The sequence below is a fragment of the Triturus cristatus genome, chromosome 3_2 (assembly GCF_964204655.1).
Source record: "Triturus cristatus chromosome 3_2, aTriCri1.1, whole genome shotgun sequence".
Classification (NCBI taxonomy): Eukaryota; Metazoa; Chordata; class Amphibia; order Caudata; family Salamandridae; genus Triturus; species Triturus cristatus.
The window spans coordinates 1,178,827,936-1,178,855,693 of record NC_140584.1 but is presented as its reverse complement, the minus strand read 5'-3'; the positions used below and the strand labels follow the sequence as shown (position 1 = coordinate 1,178,855,693).

At 43.6% G+C, this 27,758-nt stretch overlaps 1 protein-coding gene across 2 annotated transcripts in view; it reads left to right on the top strand.

Moving 5' to 3' along the window:
- Positions 1–25,251, top strand: part of LOC146859388 (pancreas/duodenum homeobox protein 1-like) — a 219,490-nt gene extending 194,239 nt beyond the window's left edge. For both annotated transcript variants that reach the window (XM_085650066.1, XM_085650067.1), the window contains exon 3: positions 24,518–25,251. In XM_085650066.1, the coding sequence (XP_085506192.1) occupies positions 24,518–24,838 (321 nt within the window). In that variant the 3' untranslated portion in view covers positions 24,839–25,251. The remainder of the gene's footprint in view (positions 1–24,517) is intronic.
- Positions 25,252–27,758: the final 2,507 nt, after the last annotated feature.

Sequence of the window (27,758 nt, the reverse complement as noted above, 5' to 3'; positions counted from 1 at the left end):
AGCTCCTCACACTGTCTGTAGTGTACTGTGCCTCAAGCTCCTCACATTGTCTGTAGTGTACTGTTCCTCGAGCCCCTCAAGCTTCTCACTAACGTCTGTAGTGTGATGTGCCTCAAGCTCTTCCTACTGTCTGTAGTGTACTCTACCTAAAGCTCCTCACACTGTCTGTCCACGTGCCTCAAGCTCGTCATACTGTCTGTGGTTCGCTGTACCTCAAGCTCCTCACAATGTCTGGTGTGTACTGTACTTCAAGCTCCTCAAGCTTCTCACACTTCTGTAGTGTGCTGTGCCTCAAGCTCTTCCTACTGTCTCAAGTGTACTCTACCTCAAGCTCCTCAAGCTCCTGACACTGTCTGTAGTGTGATGTGCCTCAAGCTCTTCCCACTGTCTGTAGTGTACTCTACCTCAAGCTCCCCAAGCTTCTCACACTGTCTGTAGTGTGATGTGCCTCAATCTCTTCCTACTGTCTGTAGTGTACGCTACTTCAAGCTCCTCCCACTTCTGTAGTGTACTCTACCTCAAGCTCTTCACACTGTCTGTAGTGTGCTGTGCCTCAAGCTCCTCACACTGTCTGCAGTGTACTGTACCTCAAGCTCCTTAAGCTTCTCACACTGTCTGTAATGTGCTGTGCCTCAAGCTTTTTCTACTGTCTGTAGTGTACTCTACCTCAAGCTCCACACGCTTCTGTAGTGTGCTGTGCGTCAAGCTCTTCCTACTGTCTGTAGTGTACTCTACCTCAAGCTCTTCACACTTCTGTAGTGTACTGTGCCTCAAGCTCTTCCTACTGTCTGTAGTGTACTCTACCTCAAGCTCCTCAAGCTTCTCACACTGTCTGCAGTGTACTGTACCTCAAGCTCCTCACACTTCTGTAGTGTGCTGTGCCTCAAGCTCTTCCTACTGTCTGTAGTGTACTGTGCCTCAAGCTCCTCACACTGTCTGTAGTGTGCTGTGCCTCAAGCTCCTCACACTGTCTGTAGTGCGCTGTGCCTCAAGCTCTTCCTACTGTCTGTAGTGTACTCTACCTCAAGCTCCACACACTGTCTGTGGTGTACTGAACCTCAAGCTCCTCACACTGTCTGTAGTGTACTGAACCTCAAGCTCCTCACACTGTCTGTAGTGTACTGAACCTAAAGCTCCTCACACTGTCTGTGGTGTACTGAGCCTCAGGCTCCTCACACTGTCTGTCCAGGTGTCTCAAGCTCCTCACACTGTCTGTAGTGTACTGTACCTCAAGCTCCTCACAATGGTCGGTGTGTACTGTGCCTCACAATCCTCATACTGTCTATAGCAGGGGTCTTCAAACTGTGGGGCGCGACCCCCAGGGGGGCCGTGGAGTGATGCAAAGGGGGTCGTGCCTTCCCAGTCACACTTCTGCCCAGGCCCAAGGGCTTCAGCCCCCACCCACACTTCCCCCGTCCTGTGTCTCAGCCCGGGCTGCTGCAGTGAAACTTGAGCTGCTGGGGGCTCAGCTGGGCAGTGTCTGGATTCCTATCTCCAGCACCCCGTGTTTTTTTCACAGGTCTTTAAAGACCATTTGCATTTTAACATGCCTTTGTAAACTGGTTACAGAGGCTTAGGTTTTTTTGCTGGTTCCAGTACCCCCTGGGTCCCCACTGTGCCTATTCCTTACATTTGGATTTTACATTCACTGCTGTAGTGTGAGAATGCATTTCATGGAGAGGAATACAAAGTTGGCTTCCTGGGGGCGCCGTGTGTGAAAGTTTATTGTGCTTTTGAAGCACCTGCTGCAGGCCTCACATAAATGTCAAGATAACTCGTGTGATTAATTATCTTCCTGGAGAGAGATCAGAATTTTGTATAGTTGAGGTTTTGACTTAGGTGAAGTTAGTGCAGAGGGTTAATATGCCTGCTGCAAAGAACGAGTACCAAGTAGATTACAGAGTGCGTATGATGTGAAGAGATCAGCAGGTTACTGCTTTCAAAAGAGACATCCTTTTGTTACTTGCAATTTATAACTTAAAGTCCTAATATAGAATAGTGAGCTATTAACTTTCATCCTAGAACTGCATACACACCGCAAAGTATACATTATTAGAACATTGATTAATGTTGCAAAAAGGGTTAATTTGGCTAGAAATCAATTCTTATTATTAAAGGAAACTCCCAACTATGCTGTTTCTTTTTCGACTCTGAGTTTGTGCTTCTCCACACCAAGCACTCTTGAACTATACTGCCTACCAGTATGGATGACATGTGACTCCTATACTTTTAGTCCTTTGGCTTATGTAACATTTCCTATACACTGATTTACACACTTATGATTGATTGTCTCTGTGTAATGTGTGTGTGATGCAAAGTGCTCGGACACCCTACACTGGTATGAGTGGCACTATATAACTAATTCAATGCATCTGAGAGTGTGGGGTTATGGAGACTTGGTCACTGTTAAAGGGTGCTAGTGAAAGAATCCGTGGTGGGGGTGGTCATTGGGGGGGCACCAACAAACATTGTCGCACAGGGCATCACCAGCACTAAAGCCGGCCCTGGGAAGTATGCACAGATAAACGCTGAAAATACCGCTTTAGGTGACTGCTTTTTTTTGTACCGACTGGGCCATCAAAATAGTCTGCTGGTAACCCTAACCATAGGACTGGAAGTTTGTTGCAGGATCAGCACATTATTTATTTCCTTCACCCTCGATCCCCGATTAATGCCGCAATAGTTTAACTTGGATCTTAAAGTCTACGCCCCGTCAATAACATGCTGAGTTACTTCATGGGTCTGGGAATGCACCCTGCATTCAGACAACTCATTCCTCATTCTCGCCCTTTATTGTCACGCTCACCTTGCACTCACAGTGATCACAATGCACTCACACTGATCACCATGCACTTGCACCATTCACCCGCTCACCTTGCACTCACAGTGATCACTCTGCACTCAAAATGCACTTGTCCTGCTCACACTATACCTCAACCTGCAGTCACACGAGTACACTACTCATCCTGCACTCATGTGACACTTCACTCACCTGTCCACCTCACTACTCAATATGCAACTCACTCAAACAAGCCCATCAGTAATCATACATTCATTCATCCCATTCTGAACTTGCATCCGCACCCAAAATGAGAGAGGACAGCAAGGGAGTGAGAGAATTTGATTGAAGAGGTCAGGGATGAGGAGAAATGTGAATTGCCGAAGAGAAGTGTGGACACGCAAGAAGTGAGTGTGATCCAAAGGTGAGGGCTTCTGTTAGAACAAAGGGGAGATGTGAAAGAGGAATGGGGGGACTGGAGAGGTGTAAGATACAAATAGACAAAAATTTGAATGAAGAGACGAGGTGAATGAGAAGTGCTGAGGGGCACGGGAGGTGACAGGGCCAGAGAGGCCATGAGATAAATGTGAGAGACTGTTAGAGATGAGGGCAGTGAAAGAACAGAATGGCAAGAGGTGATTAAAGGTGAAGTGAGAGGTTGAATGGGGAGAGTTCAGAAGTTGTAAAAAGGGGTGAAAGAAAATGACCTGCAAAGTGAGAGAGGGATCCGGGGTTAGGAGAGGAGAGAGGGATGGAAGGGAGGGGGTGAGAGGAAAGCTGCATGGGTAAACGGCTTAACTCTACACAAAACCGCCAGGGTTTTAAGGGACCCCTGCTTTTTCCGGTCAGGGCCAGGTGAGCTTCTAATGTGGCAGCACGTATTGCTGCAGAGTGGAAGGCCCTTCACAAAGGTTGACTCGAAATCTTTCTGATGATAATTGCTGTATTTTGGTTATAAATGGGTACTGATTGGGTGAAATCTTTCCTCAGCGTTACGTGTGTAACAAATATCAAAATAATGAAGCAATGCTATCCCAAAATATGCGGCATCACATAACCTCATTTACATTTTCATCCCACGCAATTTAGTCAACAGGTTGAGACATTTTTGTCAGGAGGGGGTCCTTGCGCCTCAAAATGTTGACAGGGGGGTCTCGGCATCCAAAAGTTTGAAGACCTCTGGTCTATAGTGTACTGTACCTCAGGCTCCTCACACTGTCTGTCCAGGTGCCTAAAGCTCGTCACACTGTCTGTAGTGTGCTGTACCTCAAGCTCCTCACAATGTTTGGTGCGTACTGTGCCTCACGATCCTCATACTGTCTATAGTGTACTGTACCTCAAGCTCCTCACACTGTCTATAGTGTACTGTACCTCAAGCTCCTCACACTGTCTATATGTTATGTAATGTTAAATGGAATTTATAGAGCGCACTGACACCGTGGGTTTCCTGGCGCTGTAAGACAGAGGTGAGTCTGGTGTCAGAGGAGGCGGAGTTTAGCCGAGTGGGGGAAAAAGGAAGGTTTTGAGCAGTTTTCTGAAATAAAGGAGGGAGCTACTGGATTTGATGGTCAGGGGAAGAGGATTCCAAAATTTGGGGGCAAGGTGGGCAAACCGACGGCCGCCGAATTTGTTGGTTTTGGTTTTGGGGACAGCAAGCAGGTTGAGGAGAGCTGAACGAAGATTGCGCGTTGGACAGTGTGGATTGATGAGTGTTGTCAGGAAGGCGGGGCTGGAACAGTGGAGGGATTTGAACGTGAGGCAGCCCAGCTTGAAGGCCGCCCTTTGTTCTATAGGTAGCCAGTGCAGTTTGTGTAGCAGAGGTTTGGCCAACTGCCATTTGGGAGTTTTGTAAATGAGACGGGCTGCTTGGTTCTGCACGACCTGAAGGCGATGCAGCAGTGATTTTGGGAGTCCGTAGTACAGGGAGTTGGAAAAGTCCAGGCGAGATAGTACCAGGGAGATGATAACCTGGACCAGAGCGGCTGGTGGTAGTAGGTGACTGACTTTACGGATTTTGCGGAGCTGGAACGTACATGAGGAGATCACAGCGCCCACATGAGATCTGAGGGAGAGTTCGGTATCGATGGTCACACCAAGACTTTTTACTGATTTCACAGGGACCGGGGGGGGGGGCCTAGTTTATTAGGCCAGAACTGCGGACCCCAGTGGGAGGGGCTGGAGCCGTGGAGAAGGAGCTCAGTTTTACCAGGATTTAATTTTAATTGGTTGTAGTTCATCCACTCCTGGATGTGTATCATGGCGGAATGGAAGTTGTTCACAGCGTCCAAGGAGTTGAGTGGGAAGATGATCTGCAGGTCGTCAGCGTAGTTGTACACTGTGATGTCCCAGCTCTGAAGCGAGTGAATCAGGGGACGGAGGTAGAGGTTGAATAATAGGGGTGACAGGGAAGAACCCTGAGGGACTCCACAGGTCGTGGGGGTTTTGGACGCTGTGTAGGGGCCCAAGCGGACGGCTTGTGTTCTGCCGGTCAGAAAGGACTGGGTCCATTTGAGGGCAGGACCCTGGATGCTTGCCCGCTCGACACGGTGAAGGAGGATGTTGTGGTCAACCGTGTCGAACGCGGCCGACAGATCCAGGAGTACGAGGGCCTGGGGGATCCCTGTGTCAGCGTTCCTCCTCAGCGTATCCAAGACTGCTAGGATGACGCCTCGGTGGAATGGGCTGGCCTAAAGCCGGCCTGATTATGCTCCAGGTGGCAGGAGGTCTCGATGAAGTTGGAGAGACACCGGGTGACGTGGGCCTCCATTAATTTGGAAAGGTAGGGCAAAAGCGATATGGGACGGTAGTTAGAGAGTTCCGCCGGGTCCGCACCAGGTTTCTTCAGGAGAGGCACTAGAATGGCCCCCTTGAAGGAGCTGGGGACAATACCGGTGCTGAGAGAGCCATTCAGTAGGGGTAGAATGCAGTCGGGTAGTTTGAGACACGTCCCGTAGGACCGAACGAGGGCAGCAGTCGTTCAGAGAGCCTGATTTTACCCGGGTCGCAAGTTCAGCTAGTGAGTTGGGGTTGTTCGGTGGGGTGTCTGGGGGGAGTATCTGAGGGAGGGGGGGGATGGAGTCCTTGATTTTATTGATTTTCTCAATAAAGAAAAGATTAAGAGCATCGCAGGTCTCTTGGGTGGGGGTCTGACCCGGGAGAGTTCTGTCGTCTGAGGTGAGTTCGTTCATGATTTTAAAGACCTCCTTTGATTTATTGTCCGCGGAAGAGATTCTGTTTGAAAAATGTTCCGATTTAGCTAAGGAGATTGCGTTTTTGTATTCTCTGCGAGCTGTAGTGTATTGTAGTCTATCTGGCTCAGAGTAATTGCGTCTCCACGTCCGTTCCAGCTGGCGCACCTTCAGTTTGTGTTTCTTAAGTTTGCCAGAGAACCATCTGTGGGAGTTGTGGTGTTATAGTGTACTATACCTCAAGCTCGTCACACTATCTGTAGTGTGCTATACCTCAAGCTCCTCACAATGTCTGGTGTGTACTGTGCCTCAAGATCCTCACACTGTCTATAGTGTACTGTACCTCATGCTCCTTGCAATGTCTATAGTGTGCTGGGTCTCAAGCTCCTCTCACTGTCTGTCCATGTGCCTCGAGCTCCTCACACTGTCATTCCATGTCTGACACGCTCCTCGGATCTGTCTGTAGTGTACTGTGCCTTAAGGTCCTCACACTGTCTGTGTTGTGTCCTGTGAGGAACTGGGTGTATAATATGCTGTGGTTGTGTGACCTCACTGTGTAATACACTTACCAACCCCTTTAGGTCCCATCGGTTTTGCCTGAAAAACCCTCAGCTCAACCCTGGGTAGCTGTGCCTCTGAGCAGCAAGGCTTCCACAGAGGAACAAGTGTAAAGCATTTAAACAGCACCAAAATAATTCAAGAATAAATCAACACAACTCTCAAGAAATCCGACACAAATTTATAACAATAGACTGTATTTTATAGGAAAAGAGACATAAGAAATAAAAAGATCCACCAGAGAGTTCTTGGGATATAGATTTTACAAGCAATAATAAATCAAAGTGCTTTTGCTCAACTGTGAACAACCCTTGGCAAATTCAACGATTTGACACTTAAAAACTTTTTCAAGGAAAACTTAGATAAGTGTGAAAGCAGTCATTTAAAAGTTCTTGGAGTAAGTGAATTAGGCAGGGAGCTTGTCAGCAGGACCACAAGGTCCTCAAGAATAGTTACCTTCACAGAAAAAGCAGCACTCCAGCACTTTATCCTCATTGTAATGGATTCCTATGGAGTGGTCTTGATACTATGGCGTAAGGATGATGAAAATGCTGCAAGGATGCTGTGGGTGTGGTGCGATCAATAGGGGTCTTCCTGAGGGGATTCCTCATGTCCACGAAGATGGTGAGTGTGTTCTGGTTGCAGGGTCGAGGTGTTGCGTTCATAGGCCAGTCCTTCCTGAGTCGATAAGTCATCTTCTGAGGGTCTCAGTAACTCCCCAACAGTGATCCCAGGTTCAGCGAACTCAGGCCTTGGTCCTTGGTGCTGCACGGTGGTGATAGTAGCGTCTTGAAGTCTTTAGGCTACCAACTTGCCCCAGCAGGCTTCTTCAGCTGTTGTGTCCCTGTGCTGCACACAGGAAGGCAGTCAGCTGGTCCACGGCAAGCACAGTCCTCTCTTCGCTAGCCACCAGGTGCAGCAGGTGCTGTCTTCAACGGTGCAGCCTCTCTTTGCTGGTCCCTCGGTGCAAGAGAGCAGTCCTTCTTCGGAACTTCTTCCAAATCGTTCGAGATATGAGGTCTAAGTGCCAGGGTAAGGGTAGGATGCATTTGGCAGACAATGGGCTACCATGTTCCCTCCCTCCTGATCACCACTTGCTGGGAAGTGTGGCACCTGGCTATCCCAGGATGCACCATTCTGCCTACCCCCAACATGGTGAGTCTCTCTCTTGGCAATCAGAGCTCCTTAGCCCAACCCCAGAAGTGTGGCTACCAAGTTGCTAGATGCCCCTGGAAAAAAACGGTTTGACAACTGGCTTCTCCTCTTCTGTCCCTAGTGCCAGACTGTCCGCCTAAACAGTTGGGTGCCCCTCTCCTAAATGTTACCCATTTGCCCTTCAAAGGTGGCTTCTCCTTTGAGGCTCACTTTTTGGACTAACACTCGTGTGGCTTCCTGCAGGAGGGAGGTAACATATTTCTCCCATGCAGGCCCCTATTGTATCCTTCCCTGGGAGTCATGATCACATCTCCCCTGGAGGACAGAAAGTGGTCTTCAGGGCAAGCCCTGTGTACATCAGTAGGGGAGCCTAGGAAACCTTGGGCAACTAAAATGGCAACTTCTAAAGTTGACATTGCCCACCAATGACATTAAATTAGATGTACTCATTAAATCAGATTTAATGTACTGATTCCTTTGATACCAAACAGTGGCAACCTTAGTAGTCCCGGTCAGAGGTTAGCAGGGCTGGGGTGCCAGCCTTTAACTCTGTACTTGCCAATGGGGCTACTATCCTTTCCACAGTAAAAATGACAATTTAGGGTTTTTACTGCTGGAACATATGAAAGCGCATGTTCCACCTTTTAACATACACTACTCTGCATTACGACTCATTATGCTTGTCATAGGGGTGACTTACATACATTAAAATGGGAGGTTTGGTCTTTGCCATTACTTTAAATGTAACCTGCCCTTCCAGTCTGCAGTGACAGACTAGGAGCCAGGTTATACCTTATCCTGCTCAGGGTGGCACAACCAGTGCTGCAGACCCTGGGAGACACTCTAACTTACCGGCCCTGGGTACCCCTGGTACCATATACTAGGGACTTACAAGTAAGTTCAGCTATGCCAATTGGAGATAAGCCAATTACACATTCACCATTCTAAGGGCCAGAACACATGCACTGAGTCCTCTTTAGCAGGGCTCAGGGCATTTCAGAGCAAGAACTAGATACTAGAGCAAGTACCTAGTAATCAAAATGGGGGAAGACTTTTGCGGTAAACCTGCAAAAAGCCTGTTTCCTTACGTGTCCCAAGCTTCCTCCACTGTTGTTTCTTATTTACACTGTCCTTCTATGTGTACCACACTGCCATACTCTATACCCCGATATGTGTCAAACTTCTCACGCTCCCTGTGCCTGGCATTCTGGAATTCCACGTTGGAGCGAGTGCGGATAGTGCTTTTTGCAAGAGCTGGAGTGTAGGTGCCTAGCCACGATTCCCGTATGAGGACGTGGAATGAGATTTCAGTCAAGCTGCTGACAGTGGTGTTAGAGTTGACTGAATGACCCAGAGTGAGTACCAGGGTATAAGACCACTGAGGAAGCGGCATAACTCTCAAACCAGGGGGACGACATAACGTAGAGAGGGAGATTCACATCACATGGGAAGCTATAGGGCCAGACCCACTGATCCAGCGACGCACCAACAACAGATACTCCAATACCATATATTCACCTGGGCCCATCAAAACATACACTCAAATTCACATGGTTAGCCGCTGGGGGGTGTTTGTTTATTTCATGAATTGATCAGTAGTGCAATAATTCATATTTTCCTAACATCACTGATCAATAAGTTCTTTCCATTTGGTCGATGAACCAAATTAGTTGGAACTAGTTGATTGTGACGATGCACATAACCTATCTTGCAAATAATTAATCTACAATAATAAACACAGACTGTGGAAGTTTTCAAAACCTTTATCCAAGTTTAAATGTGAGTGAACCATTCAAATACACACCACAGACACCATCAATCATTAGGGAGGAAGATTCAGTTAATTCAAATACTCTCACTGATTCAATAGATTGACGTTGCCCAGAAAGAGAGGAAAGAGATAGCAGTACATTCAGGACATATACAACATTTTATAATTACCAATGATGGTGTGAAGACCAACCCCCTGGCAAAAGAACTGGTAAGTGTCACCGGGAAAGATCAAGGATAAAGACTTCAGGACAGGAGTCAGGACAGGACAGTGACCTCTCTAGAACCTACGACTCGCCGCACCCCTCTCTGACACTCTCTTCCTCCTCGAGATTCTTCCGCGATCTTCTAATCTATTGATTTAGATAGGTAATTCTCTATTCGAATCTTCTTCAGCATCTCACAGCATCAGCATCATCAATAACGCCAACAGCTTCTCCCCTCTCAGCATTCTCTCAGGATCACGCACACCCAACTAACTAAACTATATCAATTATACCTTTTGGGATTCATGTACCACCCCCTAAAGTTGCAATATCGTAAAAATTCGAATTCAAATTGGACAGGCAAGGGGCGTTTGGTCATCACATCATGTTGGCATAGCACTTTTCTTTGTTCCCATACCCATCCCCTTATTAATATGCATTTTACTTTATTCCCACCCGAGTTTATTCACATTTGAATTTTTTTTATCAATAATGTTCATATGACTTCAGCCACTGCACTTCTGTCATTTGGGTTCCCATGGTTTAGCGGTCGGTAGCCTTGGATGTGGTCCAATCATGGGATCATCCTTCCAGGGGAAGTAGCGGTCACACATGTGCAGAAGGCTTTCACTCATTCACTCGGGTTATGGCAAGAAGGCCCAAAATACGAACGAATAAAAGGTCAAAAGAGAAAATATTAATTCAAGTAATAAATGATTTCACTGTATACCACCTATCTCTACTATTTCAGTTTATTCATCAGTACTTTCGCTGCATTAGCTCTTAGTAAATAACGCGTTTTCTAATTAGCAAAGCAGGTGCCGTGCATGTGGGTCTTGAAGACGCCATTTTAGTGCATTCTGCTCATAGGCAAGAGATTCCCTCCAAAGCTGTAAAACGTCACATTACGTAGATGTGAAGTTTCCCTGTTAGAGCCGCGCTTTTATTCTGCTATCCGTATTAATGATTAGAAAACACATAGGCAAGCTTCTCTGTCTTTTTATGTGAATGTATTGTGCAAGGATTAATCACGAAACACAATTAATAATTTCTGTTAATAAGTTAAAACAAGTGAATTGAGTCCAAGCAAGTCTCATATAAACGAATCCTTGCTCCATCACCACAACAGATTTCAGAAGGCACATGGCAGACACATGGGAGTAATCATAGTGTGAGACCAAAGAGATGCAGGAGGTGAAGTGAGGTCCTCTGTTCTGCTGATGCAGATTGGGGTGTATAAAATCTCTCTGCTTTCATGGATAGAGTAATTTCACAGTTACACGCACATACACTCATCATACACTAGGGCCCATTTCACTAACATACGCTCAAATACTCTACCAGCACTGAACCTGTGGAAAGAAAACTCCTAAACACCCCACATCTACACGGAGGTCGATAAGACCTAGTTATTGTAATTGTCCTGAGTCATAATCTAAACAATCTATACAACAATAATCTAATAGAGTACTCAATAATTGACAAGAAATAATCACCAACACCGTATTTAAAATTATGGTACTTTATCTAAAATTAGTCAAAGGAAATCAATCAGAGTAAATCATTTTCTCATAATTACCTATTCTAGCTAAATATCAGAATGGGTCATCAGGACAAGTCTCTCAGTAGAAGTCTCCCGAGTCACCGTCCTCACAGCATCGATCCTCACCAACGCAGGTTTGGGAAGAAGTGGCAAAAATGGCAAAGACCCTCTCTAAGCTAACATATTTATAAGGAAACTTACAATATTAAAGAAACATAAAATGTTCTAAACGTCCGCTGAACCGCTGAGCAGAGCGAGCAGGAAAGGATGTAGCATCGCTACATTTGGAAAATCTCCGCTCAGAAAAAAAAATCACAAAAATAAAAAGACAGAACAGGAACTAAAAATTAAAAAGTATCTTTTGACATCCACATTTCCTCGGAACTAACATGATGATCTCAGAGTTCATTCATTATGGCTCCTTTGTCCTCCAAGGCTATTCGGATGTTTCTTGGAGACTTGCCCAGCACTGCTGCTGTCCTCACGGAAAATTTTAACCAGGCGAAGACTGTGGTCAGATGACTTCGACCATATTCAGCAAGGCCCTCTCATCACAAATCTCTCACTCGAGGCCAGGCTGCAAACGGCGGCCATTTTATTCTAGGCCAAAATAGGCAATCTTAATTAAAAGAGACAAAACAACGTTACCACAGCATAGTGATTAAACAGTGTTAACCCCACTAATACCCTTATGTGTATGTAATTATCTAGCCTTTGCAACACAGAAAAGCATTAATTCAAAAGCGTTTCGTGCTTTAAAATAAACAGCACTCAGCAACGTTTATTTAATAAAACATGCACATTATCAATAAGCAAACAAAAGCATTCCCACGTGTCGTTCTTCTTCTCATTAGTACGTGTTGGTAAGTTTAAAACATTTACACAAAACAAATAATTAGTAATTAATAATTAATAATTTTAATTATGACAAATAGACAAACCAGAGCTTAAAAACCCAATAGATTTTCATCAGAAAACTCTGCTCCAGCAATCCCCCCTTTGGTGATATTATCACCAAATAAACAACCAAAAAAAATTAGTAAAATTTTAGTCCCAATTTTTAGGAGAAACTGGAAATGTCTTTTTCTCCTTACACAACACTACACACCAGACACTCTTTCATCATCCCTCTTTGTTTCTAAGTAGACACTCTCCCTTAATTCTTCTAATTCAATTTCTTGTGGTTCTCTTTTCAACCTTTTATTTCTCTTTTCATTGTTTCTTTTAATTAATTTCTTTTTCCCTCCCCTGTTTTTACAACACAAACACACCAATCTCAGTATCAATAAAGCAACAATTATACAAGTCAAAGGAAACAATATCTTACCTATAATAGTACTACCTATTTTTGCAATAAAACTCTTAACAGCAACTACTTTATTAACTATTTTAGTCCAAATACTTTCAGCTTCAAGTGGTACTAATTCTTCATGCAAATCAGTAATATTTTTTATATAGACCTTCAGGTCTTTGCTTTCGTCTGGAATGTAAGTGCAACAATGTTGAACTTTCAGCATTCCACAAACTCCACCCTCCTTAGCTAATAGAATATCAAGGGCAGGTCTATTTTGCATAGACATGGCACGTACGGCAATTAGTTCCATATTCACCAAAAGAAACCCTCCAGCGGTATTTGTCGATAAGCGATCCACCACTGTTGACAGTTTCCGAATCCCATAAGCATTCAAAGAAATTCCCACTGCTGGAATTAAAGCTCCAAAAATGTCACCCACTATTTCAGACCAAGTTTCCCTCTTGAAGCGCATTAGTAAATTAATATGTTCTACATCTTCTATTCTATCTATATGAAAGATCTTTGGAAAGACCAGGCCCACATAACACGTGCCATACCAATGGTCAGGCAACTTGTAATAAGCCTTGTTCCCACAAACATAATACACTCCTGGAAAAATTGTATCTTCTCCACCTCTGAAACCCCATCCTGTTGCAATGAAGTATGTATCATGACATTCACTAGTCCCAACAAAATATGTATCATATTGGGATTTCCCTCTTGTAATGCACAGCTTACCCTTCTGTGGTGCATCTAGAGCTAAAGTTGGACTAACCCCATTTCTTAATTCTTTTCCCATCTCAATGTCCCAAATTGTCTCACTCACTTTATATTTCCCTGCCTTTTCATGCATGCTCAATCTCCTTTCCTCCACCATGTTTAGGAAAACTTTCTCCTCTTCTTCCAAACTGCAAGTTAAATTATTCTTAAAAATGTAATCTAATGTTAATTCTTCTTTCTCAATAAAAATCTCACCAAAAATGTTAGCTTCTTTAGCTGGATTCAGCTTTCCATTCATAGGCAACTGTCCAAAAATACTATCTTTGTTAGACATCTTATAATCTATTTTCCCTAGCAAATAAAAAACACTACTTAATACACTACAAGAAATTCCATACGTAGCTGGTAAATGGTGATAAGTAGCACCCTCTGAAACGGATGCAGGTAATTGCATACAAACGTAGCAATCCCTAACTTCCATTGTTTTCACATATTCGTATAACAACTTTGAAAAAACATTACTAGAAAAATCATTAATTGGCCTATCTTTATGCATGTAAGTATTACTAATTCTAGTTGGAACTACTTTTTGCGAACTCTTCTCTGCATTTGTCACATTCTCTGTATGCATCTCAAATGTACCTATTGTAACTCTAAATGTAACTAATAAAGCTAAAACACCCCATAGTAGCATTAATAATCCAGTACAGCAGCAGCACATTCTACACCATCTTCTTAAGAAGGCACATCTACTTTGGTTATTCTCTATGTTAGCCATTTTACTACTTTGACCTTGTCTTTTGACTTAGCCTGTACTACTCCACTACTGAAATTTCTCGAACTTTGGATTACTTCAGACAGCTGAATTTCAGACTTTCTCCTTTTCACTTTTTTCCAAGTGATTTCTTTAGTTCACTCAATTTGGATATTCATCAATTTTCACTCCTTCTTCTTCAGCAACATCAAATTGTATCAGATCATCAACAACATCCTGTGCATCCGACTCTTCTCCAATGTCAGTCAGGATAACTTTTAAGATTCCAACAGATTTTTCCTTTTCCTCAACCACTTTTCTCAAGATCCCTTCCGGATTGTCTCGATTCACTGTTTCTTCTTCTCCTTCTTCAGACAGTGCCACATAAGACCATTCCGGTGATCTGTACTTTTGGTTGGGTTTTCTAATTCTCTTTATCTCCTCAGGTTCTCTTGACTCCTTTTGTTCCTTTCTTTTTACTTCATTTTGACTCGACACCTCATTCACGTGTTCAGCTTTCGATGTATTTGCTCTTATCAGCTGTATCTCAGCCTCTTCACTCTGTTGTTAGGCCAAAAATCTCCTCTTACAACCTTTTTCGGTCTTGTTTCTGTATTATTTCTTTCTCCAATCCAAGTTCTCTTTCTCAGAACTCGACCCTCTGATTTTCCATTCTCACTTTCATCCGATTCTGTTTCAAATGCCTCTTGTTCTTCAGCAGTTTTCTTTCTCTCCACAGTCTTTTTCACCACTATTTGAGACTTCCCTACTTCTGTCCCTCCTCGGGTCTCCGACACGCAATCTTCTTGCTGTCTACTTGTCCCTTCACCTAGCTTGTCAAGAATGTTCCCTACACCTCCTCGGGGGTCTTCCGCAATCTGTCCCTCTCTATCTTCTTCTGACCCTACTTCTTCAGGTATAATCTCAAGTGGTTCTTCAATCTCCTCCTCTTCTGATTCAGGAGTAATTTCTGTGGAACTGCTCTTTTCTTTTCTTTTTCCTCCACTGCTTTTTGGAACTTCAGGCTCTCTTACAGAATCTGATCTCCTTTCTGAGATTCTCAATGGTTCTCTTGAAACCTTTTCTGCTTCTTTTCCTGAACTTTGATCTTTTCTCACTGGTTCTGGGTCTTCATCATCACTGGAATCTGACTCTTCAAAATACTCTCTACCAGTCCCATCTTTTGGGTTTGGAACTCTCAGAGTATGACTCGCATGTACCCAGTTTTTCACACCAGCACACTTCACTGCAGTTGTCGTAGTTAGAATGACTTGTCTTGGTCTTCCCCACCTTGGAACCAAGCAATTTCTTCTTCTGTGTACTTTAATCCTTACCCAGTCCCCTGGACTCAGATCATGAGCTTGCTTCTTCTCAAGTGTGGTAGCTTCTTCTCCAATCTGGTGAAACACAGAATGAACTGCGTCAGCCAGGCCTTTACAGTAATCCAAAATCATGTCATCAGTTATTGTCATCAACTTATTGACAGGTACATATGCATGTCGCATTGCACGTCCCATTATGATTTCGTGCGGACTTAAACCAGTAGTTCTATCTGGAGTAGATCTAATAGTCATTAGCACTAGAGGCAAGACATCGGGCCATTTCATACCAGTGGCTAAACACATCTTACCAATCCTGTTCTTGATTGTGCCGTTTATCTGCTCAACAACACCAGAAGCCTCTGGTCTGTATGCACAATGTAGCTTCTGCTGTATGCTTAATGCTTCACAAATCAAACTCATGAGTTCATTATAGAAGTGTCCACCTCTATCAGACTCAATCGTTACCGGAAATCCGTACCTAGGAATAAACTCTCTTAACAGTAACTTTGCCACTGTTACTCCATCATTTCTCCTAGTCGGATAGGCCTCAACCCATCTTGAAAACAAACAGACTACCACTAGTACATACCTTAGTCTGTTCACTTGGGGCATTTCAATGAAATCAATCTGCATTCTTGTAAAAGGACCTCCTTCTCTGCCTATTGTTCCCAGACTCACCACTGTCTTTTTCCCAGTGTTAAATTGCTGGCAAATCAAACATCTTTGACAGATACTTTCTGCAATTGTCCTGAACTTTGCATTGTACCAGGTTTGCTTAAAAGACCTGATCATTGCATCCCTTCCCAAATGTCCCTGTCCATGATACATCCTTGCCATTGTCGACAGTATGGAGTTCGGCATTACTGGTCTGCCATCTCTATAGACCCAAACATGATCTGTTTCTCTTGGGGCACAACCTGCCTTGATCCAATCTTTCTTTTCTTCCTCCCCTGCCTCATCCTGCAACTGTTTCACTTCATCCCACGTCTCTAAGACATTAGTAAACATCACAGAACAAAAAGACATTTCACCTTCTCGTTCCCGATTAATTGACTGGTTATTTTTAGCGCAATATTGAGCAATGTCATTTGCGTATCGATTGCCAACTGTCACAAAATCATCTCCTTGTCCATGAGCAGCACATTTCACAACTGCTAATTCTTTAGGCAGCTGTATCGCCTCAAGTAATTTCCCAATCACTTCAGCATTCTTTATTGGAGTCCCACTCGACGTCAAGAAACCTCTTTGTAGCCAAAGTTGGCCAAAATCATGCACAACTCCAAATCCATACTGACTATCAGTCATCACAGTCGTTCTCAAATCTTTCCCAATTTCACAAGCTTTTGTCAATGCCACTAATTCAGCAACTTGCGCAGATTTCACTCCTTTCAATGGTGTTGCTTCCATAACCTCTGAAACCTTGCACACTGCATATGCTGCACTCAGCACACCCTCATCATTCCTCAGGCATGATCCATCCACAAACAACACATGATCACTCTCATGCAAGGGAAGATCCCTTATGTCTGGTCTCGGTTTTGTACAGTAATCAAGCACATCCAAACAATTGTGATCATCTTCTGTTTTCACACCCACATTTTCAATATCCGGCAACAATGTCGCTGGATTCACATTCACACATCTCTCCAAAGTCACATTTGATGCTCCCAGAATGACTTTCTCATATTTAGTCAACCGACTATGTGACATGTATTGAGTTCTGCTTCTTGTCAAAAGAATTGCCACATTATGAGGTACGAATACCCTTACAGGATATCCCATTATAATTCCCTCACTCTGTTCCAGGCTTCTGCATGTTGCAGCCACAGATTTCAGACATCCTGGTAAACCTACAGCTACAGGGTCAAGTGTCGATGAGAAGTACGCAATAGGCCTCCTCAGCTGTCCATGCTTCTGAATTAACACTGAAAGTGCACATCCATTCCTCTCACTGCAGTACAATTCGAACTCCTTTTCATAGTCTGGCATACCCAAAGCAGGGGCTTCACACATTCTGCTTTTCAACTCTTCAAATGCTGCCATTTGTTCTCCATCTAGTTCCAATGGGTCTGTCATCTCACTTTTTGTCAGCTTAATCAGTGGCTTTGCTATCAGCGAGAAATTAATTATCCACTGACGACAATAACCCACCATTCCCAGGAACATTCTCACTTCCCTCTGGGTCTTTGGGGCCTTCCTTCCCCTGATGATTTTGATCCTGTCATCAGTCACTTTTCTCAGACCTTTTTCAATATTGTGTCCAAGATAATGCACCTCTTTCTTGCAGAATTGCAATTTGGCTGGAGATACTTTTAACCCTCCATCTGCCAGATTATTCAGTAAAGCTATAGTATCTACTTCACAAGCTTCACGTGTCTTTGATGCCACAAGTAGGTCATCAATATACTGCACTAGTACTGAGTTTTCAGGCATGATCAAACTCTCCAATGACTTTTTCAATAACTGAATGAATATCGAAGGACTCTCTGTATACCCCTGTGGGATACGACACCATGCTAAAATACGCTGGCCAAACCTAAATGCAAAAATCGGCTGGCTGTCATGATGCAATGGAATTGAAAAGAAAGCATGACACAAATCAATCACTGTATACCACTCAGCATCATGTGGAATCTGATACAAAATCACTGATGGATTTGGCACAATAGGACAACATGCCACCACAATTTGGTTAACTTTTCTCAAATCTTGTACAATCCTGAACTTCCCATTAGGCTTCTTTAGCCCCATTATCGGTGAATTACACGGACTACTCAGTAGTTCTCTCAGAACTCCCTGCTGAATCATTTTCTCAATTATAGGAGTTATTCCCTCAATTATTTCTGGTGTCATTTTGTACTGAGGAATGTTAGGATAAGTAATTCCCTCTTTCACTGAAATTTTCACAGGATCTACATTATTCATCAATCCCACATCCTCTCCAGTAAAATCCCAAACTGTCCTTTTCACTGTGTCTCTCAGCTCTTGAGGCAAATCCTCCGGATCAAACACAGCATATGCACCAATTAACTCACTCTCTCTATTTTCTAGAGTCATTCGGTACAAAACATCCTCATCTGGTGTTTCAAAAGCTATTCCATCCGGTGTACAAAAAATTGTACAATTCATTTTACATAACAAATCCCTACCTAACAGGTTCACTGGACTTGTGTCACAGACGATAAATCTGTGCATGTCTGAAAATTTCCCTATTTGTACTCTTACTGGTTCAGTAAGACGTGTCCTGATTTGTGTATTGGCTACACCAACTACTTGGATTGCTTCATCCGAGAGAGGAAGATTTCTAATATCTGTTGACCTGACAGTTGATCTTGTTGCACCTGTGTCTACTAAAAAAGTAACACTTTCTTCATTTATTTTCCCATCTACAAATGGTCCTGCCTGGTCTATTTCTAGAGTTGCACCAAGTATGCACTCTTCCTCCTCTCTTCGGCACCGTCAATAATCACCCTCAGACTCACTCCCTTCATTCTTTAACAAGTACTGTTGTACCTGGTTAGAACGCCTTGGTTTGTTTACCTGCTCATCATTGTAGAATCCCGAATCCGGATTATACTTTTGTGATCCTCTATTCTGCGGCAAGGGCGGTTTTGGCTCTTGACTCTGCTGTCTCACAACTTTCTGTTGTTGCTGCTGTTGATTATTCCCTTCGTTCTGCACCTGTTGATTTAAGGATTTTCCCTCATTATTCACTAATGGTGGATTGGTACACTCAGATCTCCAATGTCCCAGTTGGCCACAGTTGTGACATGGGAACTTTTTTTTGGCTTCCTCAAGATGCCCCTTTCCTTTCCCTCCATACCTAGGTCTATTCCCTGGATTATTTCCTGCATTATTCGCCTGTTCCACCAACTGTGTTTCCTGTCTTAATGCAAATTCCACTTGTGCCCACATTGCTTTTTCTTTCAGCTTTCTCTGTTTTGCTTCAATTTCATCACTGAAGTATTTTGCATGTCTCAGAATCTCATCTATTTTCTTACTCTGCCAATCCACAGTATGCTCACGAATTCTTTCACTAATCTCAGGTCTCAGGCCATATACAAATCTGTATACAAAATGACTCAAATCCTTGTCACCCAGGTGTTCATCTCCACTGAATTGTTTAAACGCCAGTATCAGCCTCTCGTAAAAAGCATGAACTGATTCTTTTGCTTCCTGTTGTGTTCGATCTATTTTAACCCAGTCTGTCTCTTTTGCAGGTACTTTACTTTTCAGGTATACCATCACCTGATCATACTTCCTCATTACCTCTGGATCTGGTGCCCCTGTTCTTGGGTCTCTTGGATATTCCTCAGTAGGCCAACTTACAACTATTTTACACTCAGCCCACAAGTCTGCTGGAACAATTATATCAAACAGACTATTCAGGTCAATCCACAGCACTTTTGACAATTTCACAAACCTGTCTACTTGCCTATACCACTCGACGGGCTTTTCTCTCAATCGAGGGAAATCATTCGTAAATGATAAAATATCCTGTCTGGTCCATGGAACATGTACATATCCTCCTCCAGGTATTTCTCTCATAGGATAAGTATCCACTGGTTTCTCTTTTTCTCTCACAGGAAATGCTGAATAAATCCTATCCCCTGATTCTTCTCTCTTCTTGTACCACCTATCCTTCCACTTCTCAACATCACCCCATTTTCGCAATAAAGCGATCATTTCTTTAATCTGTCATGTTCTACCAGTACCATTCAAATTTTCAATATCTTTGTCTGTGAAATCCATCCTGTAAGATTTTTGCAGAGCTTTCACCTTATCAAAGTCAACTCCCTGCTCATTCGCTATTGCTCTTAACCTGTCATGTGTATTTCTCGCTCTCCAGGTGATATTTTTACACATAAACAACAGTTCACCATCATGATGATTTTTAAGAATTTCTGTAGGAACTGTCCCTACAACAAGCTCTTCTAATTCTACACGTAACCTAGCCACATCAATTGCTTGTGAATCTTTATCCCTCTTTTGAAGAACTTTCATCCAATCATTCAAATCTTCAGCTGTTATTTCAGTAGTTTTTCTCACTGGAACCACTTTCTTCTGCGGTTCTAAAATCGGCATCCCTGAACAACTAGCTTCACTAGCATCCAGTCTTGAATTAGACTGTACCTCTAATCCTTCACTACATGTGTCATGTCTGGATTGCCTCAGATCACTACTTTCTGTCCTTCTTCCTGAATCTCCTGAGGGACCAGCTAAACTTGTTATCTTATTCCTAACATATGGAATCACCAAACCATTTTCACCTGTCCTCTGCTTATCAAAAACAGGCATAATCGGACCTATGGTTACAGGCACCGTAACAGCTTCCAGATTCTTTGTTAGCTCTCAGTCAGCTCTGTTGTAGTCCTGGCTAATTCTCTTGTATTCTCGTCACCACATCGATTCTCTCTCTCCCTGAAAGGATTACCACTTCTTAGCTCTGGTGTCACATTTTCTGTCTCAATGATACGCACGGTATCTCTTATCGGAGAAACAACTGGTGTACTCTCGTCTGGTTCTGGTCTATATGGAGGTGGTCTTTTGTAAATCATGTCATTCAAGACCTCATCCTCATATTCATTAACTCCATATCTCCTCACTTCTGCCTCAGGAACCCTTTCTGTTCCCTCTTCAACTGTTCTCATAGGATATAATCCCTCTGACATGCTAGCATCTCGCCATCTTTTCATTCGATCATGATGAGTTTCACGATCATGTCTCCTCCCAAACATGTACCTATACTGTCCTCCAGACCTCTGCTTTTCTCGCTCATGCATTTCCTCTTCCCATTCCACTAAAGCCTCAAACTGTGTCGGCCTTGGTCTTGGGTCAAGACATAACATCTTTTCCCGCAAATTTTTCAACACGGCCAGATTAAATTAACCATGTTCTGGAAATGCTAAAACACCATCTTCCTTGGTATACCTAACCCAATTCTCCAACCATATACAGGTATGATACCCATATCTCGCAGCCATGAAGCATGCAGGTGTTTTCGCTGGAGGTAACAATTCACCCTCTCTTGTTTTAACATCTTTATCCTTGTCGAGCCACTTTCTGATTTTTCCGAACAATGTTTTTTTCTTTTTCTCTTCTTGGTAATACATTTTAACGTTTACCAAAACTTTCTAATCCCTTCCGTATTACAACTGCACAATATGATTTTTCAACCAATAACAGCGCGACTCACACTAACGCACCAATCCTGGAGCGTCTACGTCACTAGAATAGCTCTTCCAATCCTTGCGCGGCTCACACCAACGCACCAATCTCAGCGCGAGCACTGTTCTGATCTAATATCCAATCAGAGCGCGGTCTGTTTGACGTCAGCAGTCGCTTCTGTCTCCTGTCTCTTGTCACTCGTCTACCCCTCCTTTACAAAATTTCTCAGTAGACTCTGTGTCAAATTTCTACAAAATCTATTAGTTACAACATATAAACATCTCCATTGTCTGCTTCGCTAACCACAGAATAGTAAAGAAAATCTATTTCACAAGAATCCCGTTGACACAGTAGCACATCCCTCTACTCTGCCCTTCTAACATACATTCATTAATTGTTTCCTCTAGGACTTGTCCAAAGAGTCTTACAATCAACTAAATATATGAGCATTCACGCGCATTCATACAAGGAAATATATAGTACATACACACAGAATCCTGCTTTTCCCGAGAACAGCGAACAATCTGCTCCACTACAGAATTATATCACACGTTAACCAAGCAGCTTACCTCTGCCCAGTTTCTCAAACAAGCTCAGAGAATACCTATTACTTCTCCCGCGATAAGCTTTAACGGTGAACCTTACGGATCCCTGGGACTTAAGACCAGAGTTTCACAGATAACCTTCACTACCATACGCACTCCTTATATACCAGAAATATTTCTAATAGTAACATACAACGATGTCACTAATTCCGAACACAGACAATGTGACGCGCAACTTCAATTGTCACACGTTTTCTTTTCCTGCATACATACAGGACCAACAATCCCGTCTTTCCCGAGAGCAACATATACTTCCCTCTGCCCTACTACGGAACTGCTACTAGCTCCCAAGTTCCAGAAGCACTACATATAACTCAACATAACGACTCCAACATATAGTATTAGTACATATACCAACATCAATCAATAATCAATAAGCTAATGTACAAGCAATCTAATCAGATCAAGACGATCATCAATAACCATCCTCACTCTGCTACCAGGAAATTGATGCAGATTGGGGTGTATAAAATCTCCCTGCTTTCATGGATAGAGTAATTTCACAGTTACACGCACATACACTCATCATACACTAGGGCCCATTTCACTAACATACGCTCAAATACTCTACCAGCACTGAACCTGTGGAAAGAAAACTCCTAAACACCCCACATCTACACTGAGGTCGATAAAACCTAGTTATTGTAATTGTCCTGAGTCATAATCTAAACAATCTATACAACAATAATCTAATAGAGTACTCAATAATTGACAAGAAATAATCACCAACACCGTATTTAAAATTATGGTACTTTAGCTAAAATTAGTCAAAGGAAATCAATCAGAGTAAATCATTTTCTCATAATGACCTATTCTAGCTAAATGTCAGGATGGGTCATCAGGACAAGTCTCTCAGTAGAAGTCTCCCGAGTCACCGTCCTCACAGCATCGATCCTCACCAACGCAGGTTTGGGAAGAAGTGGCAAAAATGGCAAAGACCCTCTCTAAGCTAACATATTTATAAGGAAACTTACAATATTAAAGAAACATAAAATGTTCTAAACGCCCGCTGAGCAGAGCGAGCAGGAAAGGATGTAGCATCGCTACATTTGGAAAATCTCCGCTCAGAAAAAAAATCACAAAAATAAAAAGATAGAACAGGAACTAAAAATTAAAAAGTATCTTTTGACATCCACATTTCCTCGGAACTAACATGATGATCTCAGAGTTCATTCATTATGGCTCCTTTGTCCTCCAAGGCTATTCGGATGTTTCTTGGAGACTTGCCCAGCACTGCTGCTGTCCTCACGGAAAATTTTAACCAGGCGAAGACTGTGGTCAGATGACTTCGACCATATTCAGCAAGGCCCTCTCATCACAAATCTCTCACTCGAGGCCAGGCTGCAAACGGCGGCCATTTTATTCTAGGCCAAAATAGACCATCTTAATTAAAAGAGACAAAACAACGTTACCACAGCATAGTGATTAAACAGTGTTAACCCCACTAATACCCTTATGTGTATGTAATTATCTAGCCTTTGCAACACAGAAAAGCATTAATTCAAAAGCGTTTCGTGCTTTAAAATAAACAGCACTCAGCAACGTTTATTTAATAAAACATGCACATTATCAATAAGCAAACAAAAGCATTCCCACGTGTCGTTCTTCTTCTCATTAGTACGTGTTGGTAAGTTTAAAACATTTACACAAAACAAATAATTAGTAATGAATAATTAATAATTTTAATTATGACAAATAGACAAACCAGAGCTTAAAAACCCAACAGATTTTCATCAGAAAACTCTGCTCCAGCACTGCAACAGATGGCGACATGAGCAGCATAGATAGGCCCAGCACACTTTCTGTGACATAGGTGTCTATGTATCAATGCATCGCTTCATGGAAGAGTACCTCAGGTGTGGGACGAGCCCCGGCGTTCCTAGTGTGTCCACCTCCAAGAGGGGAGTAATCATAGTGTGAGACCAAAGCAATGCAGGGCGTTAAGTGGTGTCCTATGTGCTGCAACAGATGGAGATGAGCAGACTAGATAGGCCCAGCACACGTTCTATGACACTGGTGTCCATGTATTAATGCATCGCTTCATGGAAGAGTACCTCAGGTGTGGGACGAGCCCCGGCGTTCCTAGTGTGTCCACCTCCAAGAGGGGAGTAATCATAGTGTGAGACCAAAGCAATGCAGGGCGTTAAGTGGTGTCCTATGTGCTGCAACAGATGGAGATGAGCAGACTAGATAGGCCCAGCACACGTTCTATGACACTGGTGTCCATGTATTAATGCATCGCTTCATGGAAGAGTACCTCAGGTGTGGGACGAACCCGGGCGTTCATAGTGTGTCCATCTCCAAGAGGGGAGTATACTGTTGCAACGATGTTGATGGCTTCTTCACCGCGGTACAGTGAAGCTTGTGTGGGGTCACTGTGCATGTTCCTAAGCGTGAGCCTTTTATTTTACTGCCTGCTTCTGAACTCATCTAAACACCTTTCTTGTTCCCACAGGTAAAGATCTGGTTCCAGAACCGGAGGATGAAGTGGAAGCGCAGCCGGAAAGCTAAGGAGCAACAGGCACAAGCCGAGGTGGAGAAGCAGAAAGCAGGCAGCAAGGCCTCGGTCAAGCCTGCCCAGGAGCTGCGTGCTCCAACGGAGGCCGAGGAGGACAATGAGGAAGATTTGGACCAGGACGAGGAGGATGTGGACCTGGACCAGCACCAGAGCAGCCCAGACTTCTTACACCATACAGCAGACCTGGGCTACAGCCCAGATTCTTCGTGCTCAGAGGTGGAGCTTAGCCCTGCCGGGCGGATCATGTCTGCCGTATGAAGGCACGCAGATTGGTACAACAGACAAGATGGAGCATGGGAAAGACACATGAACTCATTTATTTATAAGACTAAATTGAATAGACTACTTATAGTCATGGCCCTTCATGTCACGCTGGAGTCTCCGCTTCTTAAGCCGGAGGAGAGCAAAACAGAGCGACAGACTCTAAAATGGCCGCCACTCTCAGCAAGAGCGGGTGAGCATGGAGGGAGGGCAGAGCCTCTTTCCTAACCTCCTTCCTGAGAGGACACTATTCTCAGAGAACTGAATAACTTATGGGCATCATTGCTCTATTTATCTCTTAATTATTCTGTATCAGTGAATGTCTACATTTGGGGATGATGGTGTGGGCTGGGCGATACTGTCTTAAATTGCATCATGTTTTCTCGATAAAGCTATTTGCTACAGTGCAAGGCGGTCTCTTTTCTAGCGAGGAAGTGAATGGAACGTCATGACATAATGGGAGCAAGCCCCACCTACCATCCACCTATGTCTGCATATTCGCTCTTCCAAAACAGGGAGTGGAGAGAACTTAGGGGCCTAATTACGAGAATATCACCCAGTGCAGCGCAGCAAGCCACCTTGCTGAGCTGCACTGCGTGACATGTAAAGGGCAGGAATGCGCCGTATTTAAGGCAACTGTAGCGCTGGGAGCCATCTTTTAGTGGGTATTCATACCCTTTTTATTCATTTTATGTTTTCTTTTTCTCACGTTTTATTTGCTTTTTTTAATCTACCAGTAGCTTACCTTGACAGAGGAGTCTGCATAAGGTAAGGGGTTGCTGGACCCCGGGTTGGTTGTTCTTTTCTCCAACTCTTTTCCGGCCACACCCCAATAGCGTCGGAACTTGACCACGCCCCATCATTTCATGACCCCATAATGGAGGACTATTTAAATGCATTGTCAGAATGGCCGTGCAGCGGATGGACCGCTGGTGCACCAAAGGCACGCCTAAGGCAAGTCCATTTTCGCGCGTCTACACTCGGACCGCAACAGGTAACCTCCCATTGTTATTCACAAGATGAATTGCGCTCTCTCAAGTATCATAGTTAGCAGTTTTCAGTACCCACGCTGGTACCAATAAATCCCACGAATATTACAACTTATCCTGAGTGCCAACTAACTCTAGCCAACTCTAAGAAACAGCATTGAAACCCCCCACATCCTTCAATACCAACTCAGCAACGGTACCCCGCAATTTCAAACGTACACTCATAAACACTAGGGCTCTCCTTAAAAATGCACCGGCTTCCGCTGATTTTCAAGAGACTCATTTGCTGGAAATGGCAGTTGTCACCGAGACCTGGGCAGATGCTGCCTCGGTCCCAGATCTCATCTTGGCTTGTCCCCCTGGTTTTGTCACCTTTAGGTTAGATCGGGGAAAGGGGGTGAGGGGTTAGCGATTATATACAGGGATCATTTCAAAGCATCCTTTGGGCCATTGCAGGCTATTGCAGACTGTGAAGCACTTTCATATAAAATAACTCTGAGAAATCAATACTACTTTAAAAGGGTTCTTATCTATAGGCGCCCAGGCCCTAGAGCAAAGTTTCTGAACAACAGTAGTCAGCTGATGGACATTAAAATCAATTGTACTGACTTTACTATTTTAGGAGATTTTAATATCCATCTGGGAAATCCATTAGACAGTCATGGCATTCTTTTTACAGGCTCTTTGGCAAGCGCGGGTCTTGTTCATCTAGTCAAAGGGCCCACGCGTGTTGCCACCATTCTTTATATGGGATTTATTCTGACAACCCCTCTCAGAGTCCCATCCATCCTTCCCCTCGCCTGGACGGACCATTCTGTGGTTATGTTTTACCTTAGTATGTAAGTTGGGGGTCCTACTGCCCACTCTCAACTACGCCGAACTCTAGGACGTTCTTGGCATGAAATTACTCCGGAGGCGCTTAAAGCGATATTAGCTAAATCCATACCTGAGGTTTCTGCAGACTTGCATGAGGCTACTAATAACTATCATACATGGATTACCTCAAATGTTAATTTGCTTGCCCCTCTTAAAATTCTCAATAATAAAAGGACTTCCTTCTCTGAAACCTGGTTCAACGACAACCTCAGAAGCCAAAAACAAGCATGCCGTAGACTCAAAGGAATTGCCCCATGATCACATTTTTTACAAAATGGCTATCCAGGCCGACACAGTTATGTTTCTCAATCCAAACCTTGTTACTTTATTGCCAAAATAAAAGCCTCACTGAACGTTCCCAAAGAATTCTTTGCAACTATGAACAAGCTGAGTTACTAGAACCGAATAATAACTCGTCAATCAAGAATTCTGCAACTCATTAGTGTTTTTTTCAGAATAAAATCAAAGCTGTTTATAATACTTTTGCCTGCAATCATACCGCTAATGGGAAACCTGAGGAGGAGAGCACATCTCCCACATTGGTGGGGACCACCTCTTCTGATGGCCCATTGGACAATAACACCCTCTTGGAAGCATTTAACCCCCGTTCAGAATCTATGGTTCAGACCTTTCTCTTCCAAAAAGGTCAGGGTCCCTCTTGAATCCCTGTCCTCCAAAGTTTCTTCATTTAGTAGCTGACATCACGGCTATCATTTGAGAGACATCTTTAATAAGATGCTTACGGAAGGCCACTTCCCCAAAGAATAGAATAAGACCTCCATTCTTACTATGTTATAAAAAAAAACTTGGACTGTAAGGACCCCAAGAATTATAGGCTAATTTCACGACTCCCCCTTCCTGTGAAAATTGTAATCAAGAACAATGATCTCCTAGATGCTACACAACAGGGCTTTAGAAGCCAGCACAGTCCTGAGTTAGCTTTGATTATTGCCTCAGAGGAAATAAGGCTACGCTGCAAAACCGGCCCCCAGTAACAAAGACAGCCCCACAAGGGATCTAAAACCGGCCCCCACCACCCAGTGCCCGCTACG